At 40.9% G+C, this 26659-nt stretch overlaps 1 protein-coding gene across 1 annotated transcript; it reads left to right on the top strand.

Annotated features, from left to right (window-relative positions):
• Positions 1–19016: 19016 nt before the first annotated feature.
• NHLH2 (nescient helix-loop-helix 2) lies at positions 19017–20743 on the top strand. The gene has a single exon (XM_012761966.2). The coding sequence runs from the start codon at positions 19064–19066 to the stop codon at positions 19469–19471; it is 408 nt and encodes a 135-aa protein (XP_012617420.1). The 5' UTR covers positions 19017–19063; the 3' UTR covers positions 19472–20743.
• Positions 20744–26659: the final 5916 nt, after the last annotated feature.

Below are 26659 nucleotides of genomic sequence, written 5' to 3'. Positions count from 1 at the left end.
TTAACAAGTATTTGTCCAAATATTAAAAATTATCGTGAATGTCAATTAATTAAGAATGAAAATCTGTGTATCTTTTACCTTGAGATATACCTAATTATAGTTCAATGCCACCATAATAATGAAAATTTTTAACAAGTAAGCATGGATTTTCCATTCAGCTTACAATGTAAAAAACTGAAGAATGTTGCCATCATCCTAACAATGAGAAAGGTCCAAATAAATACAAAATAATAACTTTATTGAACCTATCGGAAAACTGAGATCAAAAGACAATAGAATAAGCTGAGTTCCAAAAAGAGATAAGTCATTCTATGGGGAGGTGGAAGATAACAAACTCTCTCACCTATGGCAGATCACATGAAAAAAAGTTATAGTCCACAGTACAAGTGAGGAAGAAGAAATCAGCCACATGTTTTAGGAACTATAAAAGGCTACGTATGAGCTAATGTGTCAGTCCAGAATAGTGAGGACCCAATCAAAGAAGGTTATAGTAATTCATGTACCTCCTATCCATAGATCTCTACTGAGAACTCATGAAAAAGACTATAGGTAGGCCTGCATGTGCTGTCCAGGGACCTGGATGTAGGCCTACCCTGCCTGCTACCACTGGCACATGCACATGCCATTCAGAGACATAAGGACAGGCCCACCCTGCATGCCACTAGTGCCCACATGGACCTCCAGCGGATCTAGGAATGGGCCCACCCAGCCTGCCACCAATGCCACTGGTGCCCATGTGTACTGCTCAGGGTTTTGAGGGTTAGCCTGCAGCCACTACTGCCACCAATGCTACACACAATGCCCAGGGGCCCAAAGATCTACTAGGGCCCATCACCACTGGCACCTGCATAGGCTGCCCAAGGGCCCAAGGACTGGCATCCCCAGCCTGCCACCACTACCGCTACCACTGGTACCTGACAGCCAGTGTGTCTGGCATGCCTGTCCCCAGAAAAGCTTCATTGTAGGCTCTACCAACAGTCATAGCCTAAGCCACTGAAGAACAACAGATAAAGTTGGCACTGATGATAGTCAAAGAAATAATACAGAAACTATGATACCATGCAAAATCAGAATCAATGCCAAAGAACCCTACTTAACTAACAGTCTTTCTCTATGAAAGCCAATCCAAAATATTGGAAGAAGAACTGTTACACCAGATGTGTGAATATCAACACAAGAAAATTGTATGAACACAAGAAACATGAAAAAGCAAGAAAACATGACACCTCTAAAGAAGCACAGTAATTCTTCAGTAGCAGATACCAAAGAAAAGGAACTCTATGAAATCCCTGAAAAAGAACTCAAAGTAATTCTATTAAAGAAACTCAGTGAGATACAGAACACAGATAAATGATGCAAAGAAGTCAGGAAAATAATTCAGGGATCTGAATGAGAAATTCAACAGAGATAGATATAATAAAAAAGAACTGAACAGAAATCTTGGAACTGAATAATTCATTGAATGTAATAAAATTACAACAGAAAGCTTCAACTATAGGCTACATTAAGCAGAGATGAAAGAATTTCTGAACTTGAAGACAGATCTTTTGAAATGACCCTATCAGGCAAAAAAAGAAAAGAAAAAAATGAAGAAAGCCTAGATGACATATGGGACACCATAAAGTGACCAAATATTTGAATTTTGAGAGTTCCAGAAGGAGAAGAGATAGGCAAAGGCATACAAAATCTATTTAATAAAATAATAGCTGCAAACTTCCCAAATCTTGCAAGAGATATAGATATCCAGATAGAGGAAACCCAAAGATTTCCAAATAGATCGAACCCAAAAATGTCTTCTCCAAGGCACATTATAGTCAAACTATCAAAAGTCAAAGACAAGGAGAGAATTCTAAAAGCAAACAAAAGCATCAAGCCACATAGAAGGAAATCCCCATCAGAATAACAATGGACATCTCAGCAGAGACTTTATAGGCAGGAGAGAATGGGGTGATATATTTAAAGTGCTGAAAGAAAAAATAATAACTGCCATCAAGAATACTATATTCAGCAAAGCTATCCTATAAAAATGAAGGAGAGAGAAAGTCTTCCCCAGGCAAGCAAAACTGAGGGAATTCATCACCACTAGACTAGCCCTACAAGAATTGTTTCAGAAAGTTCTGCAACTGGAAGCAAAAGGACAATATCTACCATTATGAAAACACACAAAAGTATTAATATAAAACTTACTGGTAGACCCAAGACACAAATGAGAAACAGAAAGGAGTTAAATGTTATCACTGAGAAAACACTATCAAATTATAAAGGTAAACAATAAAAGGGAACAAAAGCTATACAGAACAGTCAGAAAACAATTCTCGAAATGACATGAGTAGGTCCTAACCTATCAAAACAACTTTGAATGTGAACAGTTTAAATTCCCCCTTGAAAGATATAGACTGGCTGGATGGATGTTTTTAAAATGACACAACTATGTGCTGCCTATAAGAAATTCATTTCACCTGTAAAGACACACATAGACCAAAAATGAAGGGATGGAAAAAAACATTCCACACAAATGGAAACCGAAAGTGTACAGGAGTAACTACATTTATATCAGACAAAATAGACTTTAAGTCAAAACACTAAAAAAAGACAAAGGAGGTCATTACATAATGATAAAAGGATCTATTCATCAAGAGGATATAACAACTGTAAGTTTATATGTACCCAACACAAAAGAACCCAGATGTATTAATATAAAGATAATATCATTAGAATTAAAGAGAGAGATAGACCCCAATATAAAAATAGTTGGGAACTTCAATAACCCAACTGTCTAGACTGATCATTTAAACAGAAGGGCAACAAAGAAACAATCTGCGTTATAGACAAAATGGACTAACAGATAATTACAGAACATTTCATTCAATAGCTACAGAATATATTCTTCTTATTGGCAGTGGAAGATTCTCCAGGATATGCTATATATTAGCCCACAAAATAAGCCTGAATAAATTTTTAAAAATCAAAATCATATCAAGTATATTATCAGACCGCAATGAAATAAAACTAGAAATCAATAACAAGAGGAACTTTGGAAAATATACTAACACATGGAAATTAAAGTACATGCTCCTGAACAACTATTGGGTCAATAAAGAAATTAAGAAAGAAATTAAAATATCCCTAAAACAAATTAAATTGTAAACACAACATACTAAAACCTATTCCTATAGATACAGAAAAAACAGTGCTAAGAGGGAAGTTCATAGCAATAAACACCTCCATCAAAAAAATAGAACGATTTCAAATAGACAATATAATGATATGCACCTCAAAGAACTAGAAAAGCAAAACAAACCAAAGCAAAAATTAGTGGAAGGAAAGAAATAATAAAGAGTGAAGCAGAACCAAATGAAATAGAGACTAAAAAAATATAAAAGATTTTTAGAAAGATAAACAAAAATTGATAAACTCCTAGCTAGACTAACCAACAAAAAAAAGAAAGAATATCTAAATAAATAAAATCAGAAATGAAAGGAAGACATTATAATTGATACCAGAGAAATACAAAAAATGATCAGAGACTGTTATGAACTATATAGCTAACAAAATAGAAAAGTTAGAGAAAAATGATAAATTTCTGGACATATACAGCCTACCAATATTAAACCAGGAAGAAATAGAAAACCTGAATAGACCAATAATGAGTAATGAGATTGAATCAATAGAAAGGTCTCCCAATAAAGAATAGTCCCGGAATAGATGGCTTTACTGATGAATTCTACCAAACTTATAAATAAGAGTTAATATCAATTCCTCCTGAACTATTCCAAAAAACTAAAGAGAAGGGAAATCTCCCTAATTCCTTCTATGAGGCCAAAATTATTCTGATACCAAAACAGAGAAGTACACACACACACACACACACACACACACACACGCAGAAAACCATAAGCCAATATCCCTAATGAACAGATGCAAAAATCCTCAACAAAATACTAGTAAACTGAGTCCTATGGCACATAGAAAAGATAATGCACCATGATCAAATATGATTTAATCCCAGGGGTTCAAGGATGGTTCAATATACACAAAACAACAAATGTGATACATCACATCAACAGAATGAAAAACAAAAACCATATGATCATCTCAGTAGAGACAAAAATAATTTGATAAAGTTCAATATCCCTTTATGACAACAAATTAGGCATATAAGGAACATACTTCCATATAATAAAGGCCATATATGATAAATTCACAGCTAACATTGTACTGAATGAGGAAAATCTGAAAGACTTTCCTCTAAGAACTGGAACAAAATAAGGAAGCCCGCTTTCGCCATTCTTATTTAACATAATACTGAAAGTCCTAGACCAAACAATCAGACAAGAGAAAGAAATACAAGGCATCCAAATTGGAAAATAAGTCAAATGATCCCTCTTTGAAAATGATATGATTTTAAATACATAAAAACTTAAAGACTACACCAAAAATCTCTTAGAACTAATAAATGAATTTAGTAAAGTTTCAGGATACAAAAATCAATATACAAAAATGAATAGTGGAGGATGATGGCATTTTTAGACAGTAGACTCCATCCTCCTCATTTGCTGCCAAATTAATAAACTTCTATTTCCTTCTCCTCAAACCAGTTGTTCTCATTCTTCTGATGTGGCCTTGAGGACAAGTGCTGAGCTTTTGGTAACAGATTCGGTGTCCCAGGGTTCCATTAGCACTCTGGTGGAATGGTACCCTTTGACTGCTGGAGGAAGCAGGGAGCAGCCCTGGGACAAGCCATGGATATTCTCTGGTAGGAGTGGCTTCTTTTTGATGTGAGAGAGTACTGGATGCTCCCAGCAGCTGCTGGAGCATTTTAGCTCCAGGAACTCCCATCTCTTTGTCCCCAAGTTAGGCCAGCTTCCCACAACCTGAACTGCATTGGGGAGAAAAAAAGAGATTTGAGAAGCATTGTGACAGCTATGGCCATTTGTAAGTTAAGTTCCTCAGACACCAAGACCCTGGGTTCATCCATTTGGAGGGGGAGAGTTAAAATCTTCCTGTTGGATTTCTTTTGAGGTACCATTTGTAGGTGGAAGTCAAGAGGTTGAGTGAAACTAAGAAACATTGTTTTGATCAAGCTCATTTGTGGTTCCCAGGGAACCAGGGGTGATTGGGAGATGTTAGGTCTCTCATCTGAGAGAATTTGATTCTCAGTTTGTCCCCTTTTGAATTAGAAGATGCTGATTCTCAACTGAGAATTCAGTTCTCATTTTGTGGTTCCCATTTGGTCGGCCATGGTATTTTGTGTTGGGGATTCCTTGTATTGTCTGTGTTTGTTTGTAAAGTTTTGTTGCAACATAGCAAAGTTCCAGCTAAAAGTCCCTTGGGAAAAATTTTGGCTGAATGGTCAATTTGTAGCTATGAACCTATGTCTAAGGAGAATGGTTTTATTATAACTCAATATACATGCTGGAGTGTGAGGAGAAGTGGCAGTTAAATGAAATCCTGAATTATACTGTCTTACAACTGGAATTATTTTGTCAAAGGTCAAGTAAATGGGACAAGATCCCATATGTGTTGGGTTATTGGACCAGGCCTTAGAAGACGATGGGATGACGGACATCAGCAGTCCACAGGAAGAGGCCAAGCAGATGGAGAATGGCATACTGGTGATGTAGGCCATGGGCAGGAAGCTGCAGAGATAGCTCAGCAGCTCAAGGTATCACCATGTTTGGCTACACCATGGCAGTGTCCATCATGGGAATCTTTGTTCCCAGCCTTCTGTACCTGGATCTGCTGCACAATGTCCTGTGGTTGCCCATAAATTTTCTAGTGAACTCCCAGTGGGAACCTGGTAAACCTTTTCTCCAAGGCTGGACACAGTGGACTCAATGATCTTGCAGGTCGTCAAGATGTTCATAGGCTCCCCACATCCCCACAGAGTGATAATGGTCCCTCTCTGTAGCAGAGATAACCCAGCAAGTAAGCAAAGTTCTATATCTAGAATGAAAATTGGATGCATTCTGGAATTCATGCAGGAAACTGAGATAGAGTATTGCTTCTTGTCCTGCTTTGGATAAAAGTGGCCCTCAGAAGCAGGCTTAAGTTAATCCCCTAAGAAATAGTTTATGAGAGACCCTTCCTGGCACCCCAAGGTAAATATGGTAAGACAACCATGAGTAATATAACCACAAGTAAAGAAAACAGAGTAAAGCAGTAGTATGTCAAATGTGTGGACCAGGTACTAACCACTATGCATGAGTTTGCCTCTTTCAGGTCCCCATCCTGGTTGGAAGCAGAGAAGTGGAAGGGACTCTATGAAGTGCCTCTAACAACTCACACCTTGTTGAAATTGTCAGAACTAAAAGCTTGGGTCCATCATATCATTCCAAATTAAAGAGGTGCCCCATGGAAGAAGAGGACATAAGCTCCCAGTAGAAGGGCCAGCCTTTAGGTGATCTAAGTATCTATTTAAGGAAAAGGTAAAAATGAAAATGTTGATATTTTTGGTAACATTTCTTTGATTACTTGTTCTGTCTGTAGGATGGAGAGACAACTCCTTAGTGAAGATTTCCCTGGGATATTGCCTCTTTTGTTGATTCATCTTGCTGCTGGGTTTGTCATCCTAAGCCTTGTTCAGTGCTGTATATGATTTCTGAATTTGCAGAAGCTGGTCTCTTGGATCACAACTAATAGCTCTTCACTCAGAGGTCCTGTGTTTCTTTCTAACCCAGCCTTGTATCAGACATTGTGTACAAGGCCATAGTCTATTTTGCCTTGTCAATCCTCACTGCTGTAGTTGTTGCTTATGCCTTTTTTTTGGGGGAGGGGGGCCCTGGTAATCTGTTGCTGTAAATATACTGCCAAAGTTTTATAATGGCATATCTAAGTATAAATTTTCCACCTAAAACATTGCCCCAATTCAGTAAAAAGTAGCTCGAGGACTATATCACCCCTTCTCCCATAGATATAGAAGGGTAAAATTGACAGGTGGGAATGTGTAATAGAGAGAATGGAGAATAGAGAGATATGTGTAATAGAGAAAATGGCAAAATGTTTTCTGTCTCTTTAAAATCTCACTGACTCTTTGGAGAACTAAAACCTGCATCCCTGCCTCAGGACAGTGGTTGGGAGGGGCAGGGAAGTGTCTTTTGTTCTTTGTGCTACAGGAGATGGCTCAGCAGAACTGTCCATGGGGATGGAAGTCTGGGAGGTCCAGGTGGGCCTTCCAGGTGGGAAGAGATCACAGGATTGTCTTCCCCAGAAATGGGATGGAACAGCACTTGCTTGAAGCTGAAACCCTCCCCTTAATAGCTATGTATTCCTGCTTCTTATTAGGAAAATGTCATTTTTACAGTGGTCTCCAACCTCTGGCAAATTTACTGGCAAATTAATATTTACTGGCAAAATAATATTTACTGGCAAATTAATAAACTCCTCTTTCCTTCTCCTAAAAACCCAAAATCAATAGTGTTTCTATACCCCAATAATGAATTAGCTGAAAAAGAAATCAAAAAAGCAAACTCACTTACAAGAGGTACAAAAATATTAAATATCTAGGAATAAATTTTTTTTTTTTTGCCTAAAACTATGGTGTTCAATCTAGGAATAAATTTAACCAAAGAGGTGAAAAACCTCCAAATTAAAACTGCAAAGCACTGATGAAAGAAATTGAATAGGACACAAATGAATGGAAAGACATCCCATGCTCACAGATTAAAAGAGTTAATATTTTTAAAATGACTATACTACCCAAAGCATTCTACAGATTCAATGCTATCCTAATCAAAATACCAATAACTTTCTTTATAGAAATAGAAAAACAATCTTAAAATTTGCATGGAACCACAAAAGATCCTAAATAGCCAAAGCAATACTGAACAAAAGTATGAAACTGGAAGCATAACACTACCTGACTTCAAAACATACTACAAAGCTATAGTAACCAAAACACCATGGAATTGTTATGAGAACAGACACATAGACCAAGGGAATGGAATAGAGAATACAAAAGTAAATGCATGTATTTACTTGCATTGCATGTATTTACTTGAAAATCAGCCACCTGATTTTCAACAAAGGTGCCAAAAACACACATTGGGGAAAGGACACTTTCTTCAACAAATGGTGCTTGAAAACTGGATATACATGCAAAAGAATGAAATTAGACCCCTATCTCTCACCATATACAAAATCAACTCAAAATGGATTAAAGTCTTAAATGTAAGACTACAACTATAAAACTACTAGAAGAAAACTTAGGGGAAATACTTTAGGACGTGAGTCTCAGTAAAGATTTTATGGCTAAGACTTTAAAAGCACAGATGTCAAAAACAAAATAGACAAATGGGACAATATAAAACTAAAAAGCTGGCGGGGCGCGGTGGCTCACGCCTGTAATCCTAGCTCTCTGGGAGGCCGAGGCGGGTGGATTGCTCGAGGTCAGGAGTTCAAAGCCAGCCCGAGCAAGAGTGAGACCCCGTCTCTACTATAAATAGAAAGAAATTAATTGGCCAACTCATATATATAGAAAAAATTAGCCGGGCATGGTGGCACATGCCTGTAGTCCCAGCTACTTGGGAGGCTGAGGCAGAAGGATTGCTTGAGCCCAGGAGTTTGAGGTTGCTGTGAGCTAGGCTGATGCCACGGCACTCACCCTAGCCTAGGCAACAAAGCGAGACTCTGTCTCAAAAAAAAAAAAAAAAACTAAAAAGCTTTTGCACAACAAAGTAAACAACAGAGTGAAGAGAAAACCTGTAGAATGGGAAAAAATATTTGCAAACTTTTCATTTGACAAGTGACTAATATCCAAAATATACAAGAATTGAAAACAAATCAAAACCACAAGGAAATATCACCTTACTCCAGCTAGAATGGCTATTACAAAAAAGACAAAAAATAATAATAATAACAAATGGTGGCAAGGATACAGAAAGGGAACTTTTATACACTGTTGGTGGGAATGTAAATTAGTAGAGACATTATGATTAATATGTAAAAGGATATAGTAGAAAACATAGATAGCATGCATAAACAGATAAGGAATTTCAGAAGAAAGAGGGAAGTGCTAGACATTAAAAACTCAATATTGGAGATGAAAAATGTTTTCAACACACTCCTCAGTAGACTGAACCCAGGTAAAAGAATCAACTAACTTGAAGCTCTGTCAGTAGAAATTACCTAGACAAAATACAAAAAAAAAAAAAAAAAAAGGAGCAGGATAATAAAATCAGAACTGGGCATCTAAGAGATGACAGTATCAAATATAATAATATATGTCTAATTGGAGTCCCAGAATGATAAGAGAAAGAGAATGGGCTAGAACAGATATTTGAAGAAATAATGGCCAAGAATTTTTCAAATATGATAAATAATAGCAAATCACAGATTTGCTCAAACAACCCCAAAGAGGATATGCATCAAACAAAGAGAAACCTTACATACACCTAGAAACATCAGAGTCAACCTGCTGAAAATCTAAAATAAAGAGAAAATTTTGAAGGCAGCTGGGCAGCTGTGATTATTTTGAAAATAATCACAAAGAGAGATTCTGCACACTAGAACACTGTGTTCTTCTGCACACTACATGCAGAAGAACAAAGACAAGAATTAGAGTAGACATCTCATCCGAAACTACACAAGCCAAAAAGAAATGGAGCAGCACCTTTAAAGTAGCAAAAGAAAAAATTAAAAAAAAACTGTTGACTTAGAATTCTATACCCAGAGTACATCTTTCAAAAATGAAAGCAAAGACACTTTCAGAAAACAATAGGTGAGAAAATTTAGTGTCAGCTTACATGCTCAGTAATAAACTTTATAGGAAGTTCCACTGGTCCAGTGGCTCCCACCTGTAATCCTAGCACTCTGGGAAGCTGAGGTGGGAGGATAGCTTGAGCTCAGGAGTTCCAGGAGTTCCAGTTCCAGAGCAAGACCCTGCCACTACTAAAAATAGAAAAATTAGCTGAGCTTGATGAGCGCCCAGTTACGCAGGAGGCTGAAGAAAGAGGACTGCTTGAGCCTAGGAGTTTGAGGTTACAGTGAGCTATGCTGACAGCACTACACTCTACCCAAGGTGCCAGAGCAAGACTCTGTGTCAAAAAAACAAAAACAAAACAACAAAAAAAGGAAGTTCTCCAGGCCAAAGGAATATGTTACCAGTTAGAAGTTTGAATCTACACAATCAAATGAGGACCTCTGAAAAGGTTAAGATAAATACTACTTAGCAATAAAGAACAGAACAGACTGATACACAGCAACATGGATAAATCTCAAAATCATGGCTCATTAAAAGAAGGCAGACAAAAAATAAAACGTATGATTCATTTATATAAAATTCTAAAAACACAAAATAATCTACAGTGACAGAAAGTAAACTAGTGGTTTTCTGTGGGGTAAGGAGGAGAAAGCATGAAGGAAAGAAGATGGGTTACACAGTATGATGGATATGTTTACGATCTTGATTGTGGCAATGGTTTCAAGGTTGTACACACATATCAAAACTCAATACAAGGCCGGGCGCGGTGGCTCACGCCTGTAATCCTAGCTCTTGGGAGGCCGAGGCGGGCGGATTGCTCAAGGTCAGGAGTTCAAAACCAGCCTGAGCAAGAGCGAGACCCCGTCTCTACTATAAACAGAAAGAAATTAATTGGCCAACTGATATATATATATAAAAAAAAATTAGCCGGGCATAGCGGCGCATGCCTGTAGTCCCAGCTACTCGGGAGGCTGAGGCAGAAGGATCACTCGAGCCCAGGAGTTTGAGGTTGCTGTGAGCTAGGCTGACGCCACGGCACTCACTCTAGACTGGACAACAAAGTGAGACTCTGTCTCAAAAAAAAAAAAAAAAAAAAAAAATTAAATTAAAACTCAATACATTTTATGCTTTAAATATATGCAGTTTTTATATATAAATTATACCTCAATAAAGCTGAAAAGGGAGTAAATAAAAAATAAATCACAAACAGATACAACTAGACACCGATTATGATGGTCTAAAATAGCAATAATTTTTTAAAAGCTAACAATAACAAATGCTACCAAAGATGTGGAGGAACTCAGCATTGCTGGTGAAAATGTAAAATGGTACAACTACTTTGTAAAACACTTTGACAGTTTCTTACAAAGTTAAATATACACTCATCATTATGACCCAAAAATTTCACTCTTAGTTATTTACCCAGGAGATAGGAATGCACATGCCCTCATAAATACCTCTATATGCATGGTTATGCAGATTTATCAGCTGTATTTTTAATATACCCAAACTGGAAAGCATCCAAATGTCTATTATAATAATTTGTGAGTGGATGAACAAATTGCACTACATCTGTATAATGGAACACTACTCAGTAATAAAAAAGAATGAACTACTAATACATGCACTAACATGGGTAAATATAAAAAGTTTTATGTCAAGTAAAAGAAGCCAGACTCAAAAGTCTACACACTGTGCAATTGTATTTTTATGACAATCTGGAAAAGGCAAAACTATAAGACCAGAAATCAGATCAGTGGTTAACTGAAGTTGGGCGTGGTTAAAGAGATTAGCTACTAAGAGGCACAAGAAATTTGTTAGAGTGATGGAAATGTTCTATATTTTGACTGTGTTGGTTACATGAGTAACTAGTGATGTTTAAAATCATGCTACACTCAATCTAGTACTTTTAAAGATTTCACTAAATATAAATATAAATTTTTAGAAGCCTCTTTTGAAGTTTCTTATTTTATAGCAAAAGCCAAACTCTTGGAGAAATAGCTGTAATAGAACATAGAAACCAATAAGATCATAAAACAAAATGCTTTCCCACGTTGGTAAATTCTACTGAGAGACAACTGAGAAGCACTGCTGAACATTGCTGAAGATTTGAAGAACCAAGTATTAGCTCAATTTACATAGTGTTGTATTATGTAAATTTGCTGTTTATTGGGATAATAGAACAGCAGCTATTTCTAACATGTTTCAACTCATGGTACTTTACAGATTCTGTTTCAGAATCTCCTGAAACATTTTTTAGGGGGAATTAATGGAACAATGTATGGGAGAAGATATATTCACAACTAAAGTGATCTTTAATAAAAATATCAATTTATGGAAAAATTGTGAAGGCATAAACACTGAAGAAAAGGCTGCTTCAACTCAAATGAATGTAAAGAACCTGGGGTCAGAGAGACCATCAGAAAATTTATTCACTAAATAATTAGCATGTAAGAATTTTCCATAAGGAATTTAAAGCAATGTTTTTTAGTATATTTACAGCATTTTGAAATCATCACCAAAATCTAATTTTAGAATATTTCAACATCCCAAAATGAAATCCTGTGCCCATTAGCAGTCACTCCCGAACTCCCCCTACTTTAACCCTCTGCAACTGATAATCTACTCTCTGTCTCTATAGATTTGCCTGTTCTAGACCTTTCGTATGAATGGAATCATGCAAAATGTGGTCTTTTGTGTCTGGCTTCTTTCATCCAATGTGATATTTTTGAGGTGCATCCATGTTGTAGCACGTATCAGTACTTTGCTCCTTTTTATTGCCAAAAAGTATTCCATTGCCTGGATATATCACATTGTTTATCCATTCATCAGTTGATGGACCTTTGGGTTATTTCCACTTTTTTATTATTATTTTTTGAATTGATAAATAAAAAACAGTATAGGTTTATGGTATACAATGAGATATTTTGATAGATGTATATATTGTGAAGTGATTAAATCAAGTTAATTAACATAGCTATCACCTCATATGCTTATTTTTGTGATAACACCTGAATTTTTATATTACATCTTTTTCTGCTATACCAGCCATAAAAATCAGATTCTAAATAAATTAAGTTTAAAGTCAGACCATCAGACCATGTTATAAACTTCAATAAAATGAAGGCTATGTTCTTGAAAATTATACATTATCAATAATATATTGTGCTGTTAATAGATTTTGTCCTATTAATAAATAAAAATATTTTATAAACATTATTAATTTTATGTTTATCATCCTTTTAAAATATATTTTGTGTATACATTATAATTACACAGTATGCGAGTACAGTAGTACATGTATAAGGTTTTTAATAACAAATATACATATACTGGATATGTATACTCAACATTTTTACTGATGGAGTGCGAAATTTAAGAAAATAGATTGGAACCAGCTGTCTAATGTTCTTTGCAGTCCAACAGTATTGTCTGGCACAATATTAGAGGCACAGTAAGTATTTAAAACTGTATGGACTCACTGACAACCCCAGAATGCAAAAGGTGGCAAAATTTATCTACGTTTTGAAGGTGTGTGTGTCTCTCCCTCTGCATATGCATTTAACATGGTGAATAGTTCTTCTGCATGGGCATAGCTGTGTAGTACACAATGTCCACAGATGCAGTAGTACATTATGGTTGGGAGTGCAACTGTAGTTCTAACTTTAGAACTACAGAGCCTAAATCTTGGTTGCATAATTTATAAGCTATGTGACCTTGGATAGATTACCATCTTTTTCATATCCCAGTTTCTTTACATGCAAATTGGGACAACACTACCACCTACCTCATAGGTTCGTGGTGAAGTTTAATGAGTTGATACGGGCAAAGTCCCTAGACTGATGTCTGACACTCGGAAAATGCTCACTGTGGGTTAGAGCTATGGACACATACATGCATGCGCGCACACACACACACACACACACACACACAGAGTCTGAGTGAGTATATCTGAATATATTTCTATGTAAATATATATATATCTGGTTCACCAACATTTATCGAGTATGAGTTTTAGGTATTGTTTTAAGCACTTTATGCAGACTATTTTGTTACCTTCAGAAAAAACATGACATAACATAGCAATATAACATAATATACTTTAGTTATTCCCATTTTATAGATTAGAAAACTGAGGCCCAGAAAGGTTAAGTGACTCACAGCTAGCATAAATTCACACAGCTAGCATATGAGAGAGCCAGGAAGGCTGGCTTTCTAAATCACTCTTACCACCTTTTTATTGGTTTAATAATATTATTTAATATTACTCCTAGATTCCATAATATCTTAATTTGTATGGTGCTTAGTATTTTATCAAGTATTTTCACATACATCGAGACTCATAAACCTGTGAAGTGAGAAGGGCAGGATTATTCTTCTCACTTTTACAGGAGAGAAAACTGATACAACTGAAACCATGAGTTCTTTTGGTGGAAGTGTTTCTATGTTACAAATATCCTGGGTGCCTCTGAACACAAGGAGTCACTCACCATAAATGACTGAGTACTTACATGGTGTCAAGCCTAGACGTCAGTGCTGGGGATACACACTACAGACCTGCCCTGGAAGCATCAAAGCCTGGTGAGGGAGGCAGTGTGAAAAGCAAGCATCACTGCACACAATACCTAGTCTCTAAGGGAGATATGAAAGGAGCCCTTATGGAGCACAGAAGGAGGGGCCATCTGTGCCCAGGAGGTCTTAAAAAAGGCAAAGGTGGGGGGAGAGGGAGGGAGTAGGAGGCTTTCCTAGAAAAAAGAGTGCATGTGTGTAAATGTGAATCCATGTTTGTGTCTATGACAGTGTAGCAGGGCATGGCTATGTATGGATCGGAGCGTGTACCTGTTTACACAGGCTTACGCACCTAAGCATTAATTTATGTACATGCTGCTGTCAGTGTAGAATGAGTAAGCCTGAACATAAAAGAGAATCTGTCTGGTTTCACACACACCATCGCAGAATTGGATCTGCCCTGATATGCAACCGCCCATCTCCACCCTCTGCCACCAGGGTAACCAGAGACGCTAGTCTCTGTCCACTCTAGCAACTGCCCACTCTAGAGCCATGGTGATTAGACCCACCAGGTTTTTTCAATCCATCAGTATGAATGTGTAGCAGTCTAACAGAGCCAGCAAGCTTGTATAAGTAATGGAGGGTGAGGAGGTACGGGTATCTGTGCGTGTATATCTGTGTGTGGCTGTGTGTGACTGCTTACTGTTGGCTATTCCTAGCCAGACTAGGAAAATCTCCCTTCTCCCTTCATCTTTACCACCTTGGGGAGTTTATCTACTTACGTGTTTCCATTGCTGCATGAGGCTGGCTTCTGTTTCCACTTAAATGTCCTGGGGATATCTAAAATATACCTCTGTTTTGGGGCTGGGCAGAAGCAAAGCTGTGAAGTGTTGGTGCCCCTATTCCATGGGGTTACTCTCTGCTTTCTCCCACCCCTTCCCCATTCTGGTCTAGGAATCTCCCAGAGGAGGAAGAATATGTGCAAAGACAAATAGTACCATGGCAGCTATGAGAAAACCCACAGGGTCATTCTCAGAGGTGGGCTGCTGAACACCCCTCCCCTTGATGATTAAACTATTTGGGGGGAAAATTGATAAAGGAGGGAAAGTGAGGACTCCTCTTACCTAAATGTTGCCCCAGGGATTGGGGAGGTAGGAGTAAGGTGGTCATACTCTTTTATTTCTTTTAAGCTGGAAAGATCAAAAAAGCCAAAAATGATCACAAATAATACATAATTGATGGTAATTAACATTATCCCTATAAAGTTTCAAAATAATTGAACTAGATTTTCTTTTTTGTTACAAACTGTATAAATTCAGGGCTACAGGGTCATGTAAGGCAAAGGCTTTATGTGCTGGAATAGACTGGTTATCTGTGTGTGTTTACATCTTAGCCCAATGCACTGCCACACAGCTAAATGTATTTGCATGCTAAGACCAGCAAAAATAAAGTGCAATAATCAGCACATGTAATATGTCGTATTTTAACTTGAATGAATGAGTGAAGAGAAAAACATACACAGAAAAGTAGAATTGTCTCATACAGTAGTCCTTGTCCCTGAATACGTGGATTCTCTTTCTAGTTCCATCAATGATTTAATCTATTGAAAAGTTCTTATCATCTATTGATAAGATAGATAACAGGTTATCTCTCAAAAATATCAATGTGCTTAATCACACCTTGTTGAAGTGTCTTTTAATGTGTAAATGATCTTTAATAAGTGTAAGCTGTTGCATGTCTAAATACTTTATATTCATTGTAGCATCTTATATATTTCCATGTTATGGACACAAATATTTTTCTGAACATTCGGGAAGGATGCTAGTTTGTTATATGCCAGGGGAATTTTTCCATTGTTGCTATATTATTCATTTGTACTTAAATACTGCATCACTAATACGAAAAAGAGAAATCGCCTGATTACAGCTAGAGACTCTGTTTAAAGGCTAAGGTTTCTATCATGGACTGCTTTCAACTGTTATATTTTATGGCACAGATTCAGTGGGAATCTGATCTGCTAAAATATTTGGGCTGTGAAAACTCCCACACTGTGACAGATGTCAAGTCCAATTAAGTGACTCATGTCCAGGTTTCTGTCCAATAGGATTTCCCATTAAATATCAATTTAGAGGGAAAAAAAATTCCATCCCCTGTCTTAAGCCTTTATCTCTTCCACCATCTCCAGGCTGAATCAATTGGTACCAGGAGAGCCAAGAAGCCACACATGCATCTCTGCCTCTTAGCTCTGCTCTCCCACCCTCTCCCTTTCTTTCTCTGCTTCCCTGTCACTGTTACTTCAGGAGACGTTCACTTTCACCAACCTTTCTCCAAGCATCTCCAAGCCACTGACTATATATATTTTGCTACAAGGTAAAGAGAGGAGGGGGTGGGGATGGGGGAATGTAACCAAGCCTTGAAAGACTTTGGAACTGGAAAATAGGTGTCTGTTTGTTTATACAGCATACAAGTAAATGAGGGAAGAGGAAGAGGCAACCTTAGCTCCGAGTTACAGTATTGTGTTCCTGGGAACAGGGGAGACATCAGCTGAACAAAGCCTTATCTCAAAAAAAAAAAAAAAATCACTTATGAGCAAGATCATATCTCTGCCCAGCACTTCCCAGTTTCTGCTCAGCTGTATTAAGAGAAGGAAAGGAGTCCTGCAGGAGCAGAATCTTATCTTAACCATCTTTCTTATTGATTATTCCGCTATTAGAAAGTGGAGGAATCGGCCCTTTGATGTGATTGTGTTTATCTCTGCATCTCTTTTGTTATTTATAGAGACCTAGAAGAAGAAAAAAGCACGAGACTTTTCAACACGTCGTTTAAAAAAATCAACGAATTTCTTGAAATGTTTGAGAACAATTAAAAGGAAAAGGCGTTTTTGATCTACTAACTAAGTGAGCAATCATTCATATCGTCCACATCCTGAGATATTATCATCCCTCGCTGTGGACACTAGCGAGATGACAGCTGCTTTTCCATTTTTGAATGTAATAAATATTTGCTGCTTTTAACATTTTCCGGAATTTCTCCTGGCTATTCCTTGGAATTTTAACTCTAAAAGATTGGAGAAAAGATTATCGAAAAGGCTTTTGCAAGGTAAGACTCCTTTAAATCATTTTTTTTGCTAGCTTGAAACTAAGTTAGATTATTCCTATTGCATTTATAAATGCATTTCAGTCCAGCTAAAGAGATAAAACGCATACACAACATAGTATTTATGAATTTTTAAAAAAGATATCTGGAGGAGAATTTTACATGGTTTGAGGGCAACCCAGGAACTTTTTACCCGAACTACAACTATGTCTTGGCTTCTTGTGTTTTTCCATTACCCGCCTATTTATTTCGCCCTTTGATGCCGACTGTGTAGGTGCAAGTTGTTCTACTTATAAATGAACCCGAGAAAAGCCCGTGGGGAGCCACATGCAGTTTACTTGGAGCATTTGTTTTTATTTTGCCTTAGAGGACCTGTTTTCCTCGCAGGGAAATGAAAGCTGTTTTGGAGCCCAATTCGCTCCTAAGCAAGTGCAGTGCCTGGAACCGATCGCAAATCCCCTTGCTTTTGTTTCTCTAGGAGCAAACCCTCCTACTCGTCGCAGACGCAGATTTCTCCCGCGCCTCGCGCCGCTCGGGAGGCACACGCTGGGGCCCCGGGTTCCCTGGTTCGCAGCCGGGTCCTCCCTCCCGACGCCCGCGGGGGTGCGCGCAGCCCCTGCCAACCCCTTTCTAGAAGCCCGAATTTCCCCGAAGCCCAGCCGTTCCGAGCCGCCCCCTCCCAGAAGGCGCGCAGTCGGGGCTGGTCCTGCAGCCACCCGGGAAAAGCGTGGCAAGGTGGCTTTCCCAAGAGAGCATAGTTAGGGGAAGGCTGAGCACGGACACGCCCGGCCTTGGCCAGGCCGCCCGGGGACAGCGGCAGGCTGCCGAGCTCAGGTCCCTGGAGCGCCCGAAGTTTGCCCGCGGAGATGCAGCTCGTGCCGGGGCAACACGCGCGGCGCCGGCTCCTCCCGGCCCCGGCCCGCCGCGGGCCCTACCCTTCCCTCTCCAGGGTCGCCGGCGCTTTCCCGTGAGGTGGGCGGCAGTCTGCCGGGCGCATTGTCTTATCCACGTCGCCGCATCCCTAGGTCCCCTATGTGTGTGGCTGTCTGGGTGACAGATGGTGCTCTGGACGCCTGCGAGGGCACAGGAGTCAATTTTCTTTTGAAAGGAGCCTGCACGTTTTAGTCATTTCTTTATTATTTCGGAGAAGCGCAAGGGGGACGAGGAACCTCCCCGCTCTCCGCCTGCGCTCGGGCATGGGGGGTTCCTGCCCGCCCGCACCCCAGCGCGGGGCGCCCCCGCGCAGCGCCAGACAGCGCCAGGCCCTGGGGCGCCGCGGTTTGTCCGTTGCCTGGCCCGAGGCCCTGGGGGCAGAAAGTGCACTCCGCTAGTCCCCGCCCCCGCCACAACCCAGATGGATTCACTGTTCGGAATCATTCGTTTGTCTGGGAAGGGGATGGAGTGAGGGAGGCGGAGGAGCGCAGGTGGTATTTGGCCAGAGGAGACAGAAACCCAGTCGCGGCTCTGCAGGCCTGCGGGCCCGGGCCACAGGCCAGTCTTGGCCTCCTGCAGGCCGGGGTGTTGGGTCCGGAATGCGGCCAGGCCCAAGCCGAGACCTGGCCGGCTCGCGCGCGGCGGGGAGGCGCGGGGCTCGCGTCCTCCCTCCCGGCGCGCCGGCCTGCGGTGGAGAGAAGGCCCGGGACTCGTGTCCGCCGGGAGGGCCGACGTGGTAGGCCCTCGCCCACCATCCTTCACAGCAAAGGAAGACCCTGATTCCTTTTATTGATTGCTTTTCTGACTCCCCCCTCAGCCTCCAAAATGATGCTGAGTCCGGACCAAGCTGCAGACTCGGACCACCCCAGCTCGGCGCACTCGGACCCGGAGTCGCTGGGCGGCGCGGACGCCAAGGTGCTGGGCAGCGTGTCGGACCTGGAGCCGGTGGAGGAGGCGGAGGGCGACGGCAAGGGCGGCAGCCGGGCCGCGCTCTACCCGCACCCGCAGCAGCTGAGCCGCGAGGAGAAGCGCCGCCGCCGGCGCGCCACGGCCAAGTACCGCTCGGCCCACGCCACGCGGGAGCGCATCCGCGTGGAGGCCTTCAACCTGGCCTTCGCCGAGCTCCGCAAGCTGCTGCCCACGCTGCCCCCGGACAAGAAGCTCTCCAAGATCGAGATCCTGCGCCTGGCCATCTGCTACATCTCCTATCTCAACCACGTCCTGGACGTGTAGGGCGGGGGCGCGGGAGGCCGCCTGTACCTGCGTCCGCGACACGCTGCCGACCCGGGCGGCCGCCGCGGGGATGGCAGAGGCGGCGGCGGCCCAGCGGACGGCAGCCGCGGGAGACTTGGATAGGGGAAGAAGCTCGCCACCTGTGCTCTCTGGTCAGCCGGGCAACGAGGGAAGGTTTCCGAAGCTGGGAGGTGGGGCTGTCTGGCGAGCCCCGGGGCGGGCTCGCAGGGGGCACTGTCCAGGCCTGGAGGACCTCGTGGAGGCGCCGGAGGTGAGCCGCCTCCGGGCCTCCCCTCGTTGTGTTAGGATCCCTTTAAGGGTTGTTGCTTTAACCCACTGGAGACCTTGAGTTCTCCTACTTTTATCTCCCACAAAGCTTCATGTTTTGAAAGAATGAGAGCAGAAGCTCAGAGTACACAGGCTCATAACTTTAGACTATCTGGAATTTTTTCTAATTGACAAATCACCAAGCGCTGGGGAAGAGGGGACAGGAAGGAATCTCTTCCATATAGAGATTTTAGGCACAGAAAGGTAGAACAGGAAACTTTCCACTCTGTCACTCTGTCGTGAAAAGAAAGATTATATTAGAATCCAAATAAACCCTGAATATTTGGTAAGGTCAAGAAGACACATTGAGAACAAACTGAGAACACACTGTGGGAGGATTTGAGCTTGGTGAGGTTTTATCCCCAAGATATGACACTAAGGTAGACAGGAAAATCCATATTTAAATGGAAAATCTAATAATCTGATTACTTTTTCAGGCAAAGTGCCCCTTTATATATCCAAAAACATCTATTTGTGACCTTAAACATGTGGACCCATAGGTGCAGTTAGAAAAAGACAACCTATTTTTATTTATGTTAGAAGGAGTAGAGTATTTTTTTCAAGACATTTATTTTTCAGAGTGGTGATAATTTTACTTTGGATACTCTGTGCCAATTTATTTATAGTCAAGTGTTTACACTTTTTCCTGTGGAATAATGTCTAACTTTTTACGTGTTTGTTGAGATTATACTGTGGTCTTTCTTTTTGCTCTAATTATATTGCACTTGTATAACAAATCTCCCACATTCTCCCTGTTTCTAAACATATTTTATATATTAAGATGTTCCTTCTTGAAAGGTTTTTTGTTGTTGTTGTGAGATCAGCAACACCTAGCACTTCACTATTATAGTTTTCTAAAAAAGTAAGTGTGTTGTTCTTACCTGTAGTTATGTCTGAAAAGTACTTTACAAACTGTTTATAAGGAGAGTAGCTCTTCTTTGTGTGTGTGTGTGTGATGTTTGTGGGTGGGATGATTTTAGGAAATTAAGTTATTTTCCTAAAAAAAGAAAAAAAGAATTCAGAACTACTTTCCTCTGTGACACCAAAAAGAAAAGTCTATAACCTGAAAATGTTTCATGTTCACAGCTGTGAAACTCTTAACACAAGGAGTGTATTTTAGAGACAAGGGAAAAAAACCACATCTGCTATCCAAAGATTTTAGTCTTTTTCAGGGTTTTTTTGTGTCTCTGTTGCTTTATATGATGCAATATTTTGTAGTGAAAATAGATATAATCTGGTTTCTATCTGACGAGTTTTTCATATCTCATGAATGGTGCGCTGTTTTGCATATAAATAAAGGTATCAAATAAAGTCCTCTCTTTTATTTTAAGAATACTGTCTAAAAATAATGAACATGCTGGCTGAGCATGAAATATCTCGGTGGACTCAATTCCTTAGAAAGGAACTAGTAAACAAAACAAAACCTTAACATAAGCATATTTATGTGTTGAGATATTTGATGTCCTCTCTAAACTTGGACATGGATTAGTCTATAAATAGATGGCCCACATATGATGGTGACATGCTACTCTCTATGAGGAAAAGAAGTAGAGTGTTTATATAAACTATTACTTTGATTGTAGATTCTTTTGCTCTAAAAGGAAACTTAGTAACTCTATAACCCAACCTCTTCAAATTAGAGTTGGGAAACTGAGGCCCAAATAGTGATCTGCACTAAGTCATGTCACTCTTTACTGGCAGTGAGAAGAAGACCCTGAAGCTCAGTCTTCATGGCACTTATTAAGAACAAGGTATATACTGTAATGTAATACTCAGATGTCTAATCAGTACACAGGTTCAAGACATGACACCTACAAACAAGAGAAAAATATTAAGCCCTGGACCAACCTTGAGATAGAAAGAATGTCATCTACAAAAGCCTATAGCTAGTATAAATATGTAAACTATATTGTCTACAAGCAGAAGATGTAAATAACTTAAAAACTATATGTACACACACATATATAGAATATTATTGAACTCTGAGTCTGTATTACACCAAGTCTCTAGTTTCAGTGTAATTGCAATTATGTGGATGCTTGGTATTTATGAATATAAAATGTCTGTGGGATTGCAAGTGTTTTTCACTTTTCGCCCAGGTATCACAGATACCTAATAAGTAGAACTTCATTCTCTTCTTTATATGGAGGTGCATAGTAGGAAAGCACTTTCTAGGATGTGAAAAAGAAAAGCACCTTCCTTTGCCTTATATCTGAACAATGTCCTGGCCACTACAGCAATGGCTGGTTACTCTCTGACCTGCAAAGACACATGAGTGTCTGTAGGTGTTCTCACCTTGGCAGTGGGGAGAGATGACCACTCCTAGTCCTTATAGCACCTCTCTATTATATGACAGAAAAATGGGCCTTGCTCCTATGCCAAGGACATGAAGTCAACTTGTAACCTTTGGAAACCTTCCGAGGACCTCCCTTCCCTGGTTTATGAGCCCAACTTCCAACTGACCAATCCAGTCTTCCCATTCACATCTAGTAGGGACCTATTAATTCACCTCCCTAGATAAAAGGCCCTTCCTTGCTTTTGGATTTAAAGAAAGAGCAGCATCCCTTCCCACCTGCACAGCCCATGTGATCCCAGGAGAGAATCTTCGCGATGTCATTTCAAGTCCAAAGCTGCTGAGCACCCTCCAAAGAGAAACGAAGTACTGTGGCACTCTGCTAGGCCAGAGGGTGATGGACTCATCCCCTCAGTGGAGGCAGTGATTGTTCAGCCATGCCTGAGAGAGTAATGGCGATGGCCTAATGATGATGATGGTGGTCATTCATTCTTGCATTCAACAGTTATTTATTAAGGATCTACTGTGTGTCAGGCATCGTTCTAGATGTTAAAAATAGAGCAATACATGAGACAGAGTCTACTGGAGAAGAGCAGTACATTGACAACAAGTAAACAGTATTTAATTTTAGATAATGTTGCATGCTATGAAGAAAAATAAGGCAGGGTAAAGAAATAGAGAATAGTATCTGGAGGTGCTGGTGCTGCGCAGCATCTTAGAGAGGGCTGTAGGGGAACGTACCTTCTGCGCAGAAATTTAGGCCTAACTATTAATAGCTTCCACGATTGCTGCCACTAGCACTGCCCTTCCTGTTCAAATCCTGTCAACATGTTCTGAGTGCTCATGCCACCAAAACAGCCCATGCAGATCACTCACCTGACCCCAGCCAGCCCCAGCCTCATCCTTCGCCCCTAGCTCGGTGTTTCCTGGGACAGACCCAGAACCACGCTTCTTCCCGCTGCTCCTCCACCTTCTTCTCTCTGTCCCCAGCTGCTCAACAACACATCAGGGCATCACCACCCCCCAGAAAGCCTAGCCCCAGCTGCTCAGCCTACAGGCCACCTTTGCTGAATATTTCTCTGCCCAGATGGACTTCTTCTCACTTCCAGAAAGCAAGGGACAAAGTCCTGGACGAAAAACCCTTCCCTTCCAGAGTGAGGGCAAGGGGAGGAGAAGTGGCAGGGCATGGGTGGTAGGGTGGAGTGGCAAAGGAAGGGCAGTCTAGGAGAGAGGAAGTAGGTATGGAGAGGACTGAGGCTGGATGGGGATGGAGGACCCAAGAGGGAACATCTGCTTCTCATAAGGACCCTGTTTGGGGGGCTTCCTCCAGTGGCCCTGCCCCATGAATGCATGTCACCAGACTGCTGTGATGAGGTAAGTAGACAGAGCCAATCTCTCTGATGCCATGATTTATCCAGTTCCCCTCACTGCTGTCTGTCTCTGGATACCAGTCTTCTTCCCATTGAGGCTTGGGGTGGAAGGGGTGAAGGGGGAGGGGAGAGCCAACACAAGAGCAGTACAACCAATACCCTTTTCCAGGCTTCGATGGGCTATCTCATTTACCTTTAGTATAGCTAACATGTGTCGAGCAGTGTCCTATATGCTTGCTGAGTGAAGTGATTTGCATGCATTATCTCATGTAATTCTCACAATGATTCTACGAGGTAAGTACTTTTATGTCTCCATTTAACAGAGGAAGAAATTGAGGCTTAAAGAAAGTAAGTTGCCTAAGGTCATGAAACCATGTTGTCAGTTTATCAAAGTACCTGCCCCTACTCATCATAATCTATACTTGTCCTTTGACAGAGGGGTGGTGGTGCTGTGCACAAACCCTACTCTTGGGCCCCACACTGCATCTCTCCATCGTGTGCTTAGGGGAAGCTTCAGCTCCTGCAATGCCAACGGAGCACAGGGTCTGCAGTGCACAAGACCACCCAACCAAGCAGACGAGTGAAGGCCAAAACGGAGTGTATGCTCTGTGTGCCAGCTCAGGCGTGTGCCTGGGCTTGGGGTAAACTGTCTGGAGGAAGGGGAGCCTTTTTCTACTTTGCAAAAAGACACTACACCCTAGGGCCAGCCCCTCCTAACGGGAGGTAGGAACTAACCTGAATCTGTCCACATTATTCACCACCACATGGGTGGGGTGGGCTTCTCAGGCTCCCCACCCACACTCCTGGGTACATGCTGGCCATTCTCACCCTCCCCCTAGAACCATCTTTTAAAATTAGCATGCCATTCTCCTTCCTGAAAACTCCTTGTTGCCTGTTAAAAAAAAAAAAAATCAAGTTTCTGATCTGGGCATAAAAATCTTTCATAATCTTGTTCCAGACTATCTCTAGCACCACCTTCAGCCACTCTAGTCTCCCCAACGTTAAATGTTCCTGCCAAATCTGGTTCTGTTTTCTTTCCCAGAGATGCCAGGTCCTTTATAACCTGGGGCTTTCTCCTTCCTTTCTCCCTCTGCTTATAACGCTCTCTTTTAACCTTATTTTATTCTATTCTGACCCAACTCAAATGTAACCAAACGTACCTTTGCAAAGCTTTCCCCAATTTCTTTGGGCAGCATTAGCTACTCTGTTCTCTGAGTCCCAAGTTATATCTTAATTTATCTGTTTCTCCCATCCCTGTGTTTGAGACATGAGACTCTGGAGTTCAGGCCCTGGCTCCAACTTATTCTAAATGTATGACATTGAACATGTTGTTACTATATCTCCTTAAGCCTCTGTTTTCATCTATAGGATGGGACAATATATGTATTCATCTCAAATGCATGTTATGAAGTTTCCATGGGATAATGTATAGCGCTATCAGAATAGGAAACCCTAGTAAGCGCTCAATAAATGTGAACTACTATTATTACCTTTATATTTGTAGTAGGCTTAGAAAGTTGTATAGGAGAAACTAAGATTTAGTTTTAATTCATTAATGTATTAATGATTTGTGGTTTCTACCAACTGTATCCATCTGCATATGATACATTACTAACTCTACACAAAGGCAGATAAAAATAATCCCTATGCTATAAGACAGAAAACAGTATAGGTAAGTTCATAGTGAACCATGGAATAAACCACAAATGCACGTATTAAAAGTGATGCACATGTCCTAAAGTCCCATTCCGCTTCATGCTGGAGCCTGGCCTATGCCTTTCTCTTTTCATCTTGGTTTTCCCCATAGCGTGGAATGCTGCAGTAGGCACTACAGCAGCGTGGTCAGGAGCCCAGACTCTGACAACGTATGCTGTATTCAAATCCCAGCTCTCTTACTAACTGGCTGTAGCCTTGAACAAAATACTTATTTTTGTGCCTCAGTTTTTTCACCTCTAAAATGGAGGCGATATAGTACCTAGTTTCTAGCATTGTTAGAAAGATTAATTGGTTAATTCAAGTAAAGCACTTAGAACATGTTTCTAAGGGGCATGTTATATTCAATAGCACTCACTGTATTCATGTTTATGGTAGGTGACCTTTTCAAAAATGGAATTAAACAGCTAAATTCTGCTTGAGGTAATGGAGAGAGAGAGACTGTTGGAATTTCCTGTTCAATGTCACTATTTGCAGGTCAGGAGGGAAGTTTTTCAGCTCCTTGCTGCACATCCCAGAAAGATATCAGGAAAAGGGGAGATTTCAGGAGCTTCTTGAATCATGAGAAAGGTGGTATGACTGGTAAGGGGGATGTGGGGGTGTCTTCTGTGGGGTCTCCTGGGGTCAGGATGGAATAACTAGAAGGAAAGGCCACTGGGGTCAGTCTGCTAGAGAGGGACACAGGGTGACACTGACTGAAGAGATGGAAAGAAAGTCCCTCTAGAGTTGTCTCTGTGGAGCATCCGGGCATTGGAAAGAAGTGAGGAAGTCTAGAGAATGTTCCCGAGCTGGCAGGAGGGGGTTGGGCTGGAGGGTGGAGCTCTGTGACCCTCAGCACAGGTGTGAGCCGACTGGGGCCTGGTGAGTAAAAGTCAATCAGCACGAATTTCCTGAGCAACTACATTTTTAAAAACACTCTTATGGAAAAATTTTAAAACAGCTACAAAAGCCAAGAAAACAGTAAAATGGATTTGAATATACCCAGCACCCACCTTCAGTAAGTACATTTTCATGTATACTCTTGCTCTCTGTCTCCCACTAACCCTTAGGACTTTTTGAAGCAAATCCCAAAGATGACATCATTTTATCCATGAAAACATCAGTAAGCATCTCCTAAAAGATAAAGACTCTTTTTATTTTCTTTGAACACTACAAATATACCATAATCATGGTGAAACAAATGAACAGCATTTTCTGAGAATCATCTGTGAGCACTTTATATTTTGAGGCCAATGTCACAGCTAGTCTTACCCACCTTTCCTAATGACCCTTTTCCTTCAGCAGTTGGATCCTCTTTCTGGTCAACCTCCTATTTTAAAAACTCACCCTCTGCCCTCCTTGTCCTCCCTAACCTTGGCACTTTCTTGTACACACATGTTGGACGTGAGCACCCCCCTCGCCACCCACCCCGGCCCCACCATGGGTGGGCATAACAGAAGGCCATTCCACAGTCCAAAGCTGCCCTGTGGGGTATGTGTGGGTAGC

The sequence above is a fragment of the Microcebus murinus genome, chromosome 2 (assembly GCF_040939455.1).
Source record: "Microcebus murinus isolate Inina chromosome 2, M.murinus_Inina_mat1.0, whole genome shotgun sequence".
Taxonomy (NCBI): Eukaryota; Metazoa; Chordata; class Mammalia; order Primates; family Cheirogaleidae; genus Microcebus; species Microcebus murinus.
Note: the sequence above shows the minus strand (reverse complement) of the source record. Positions and strands in the feature narration are given on the sequence as shown.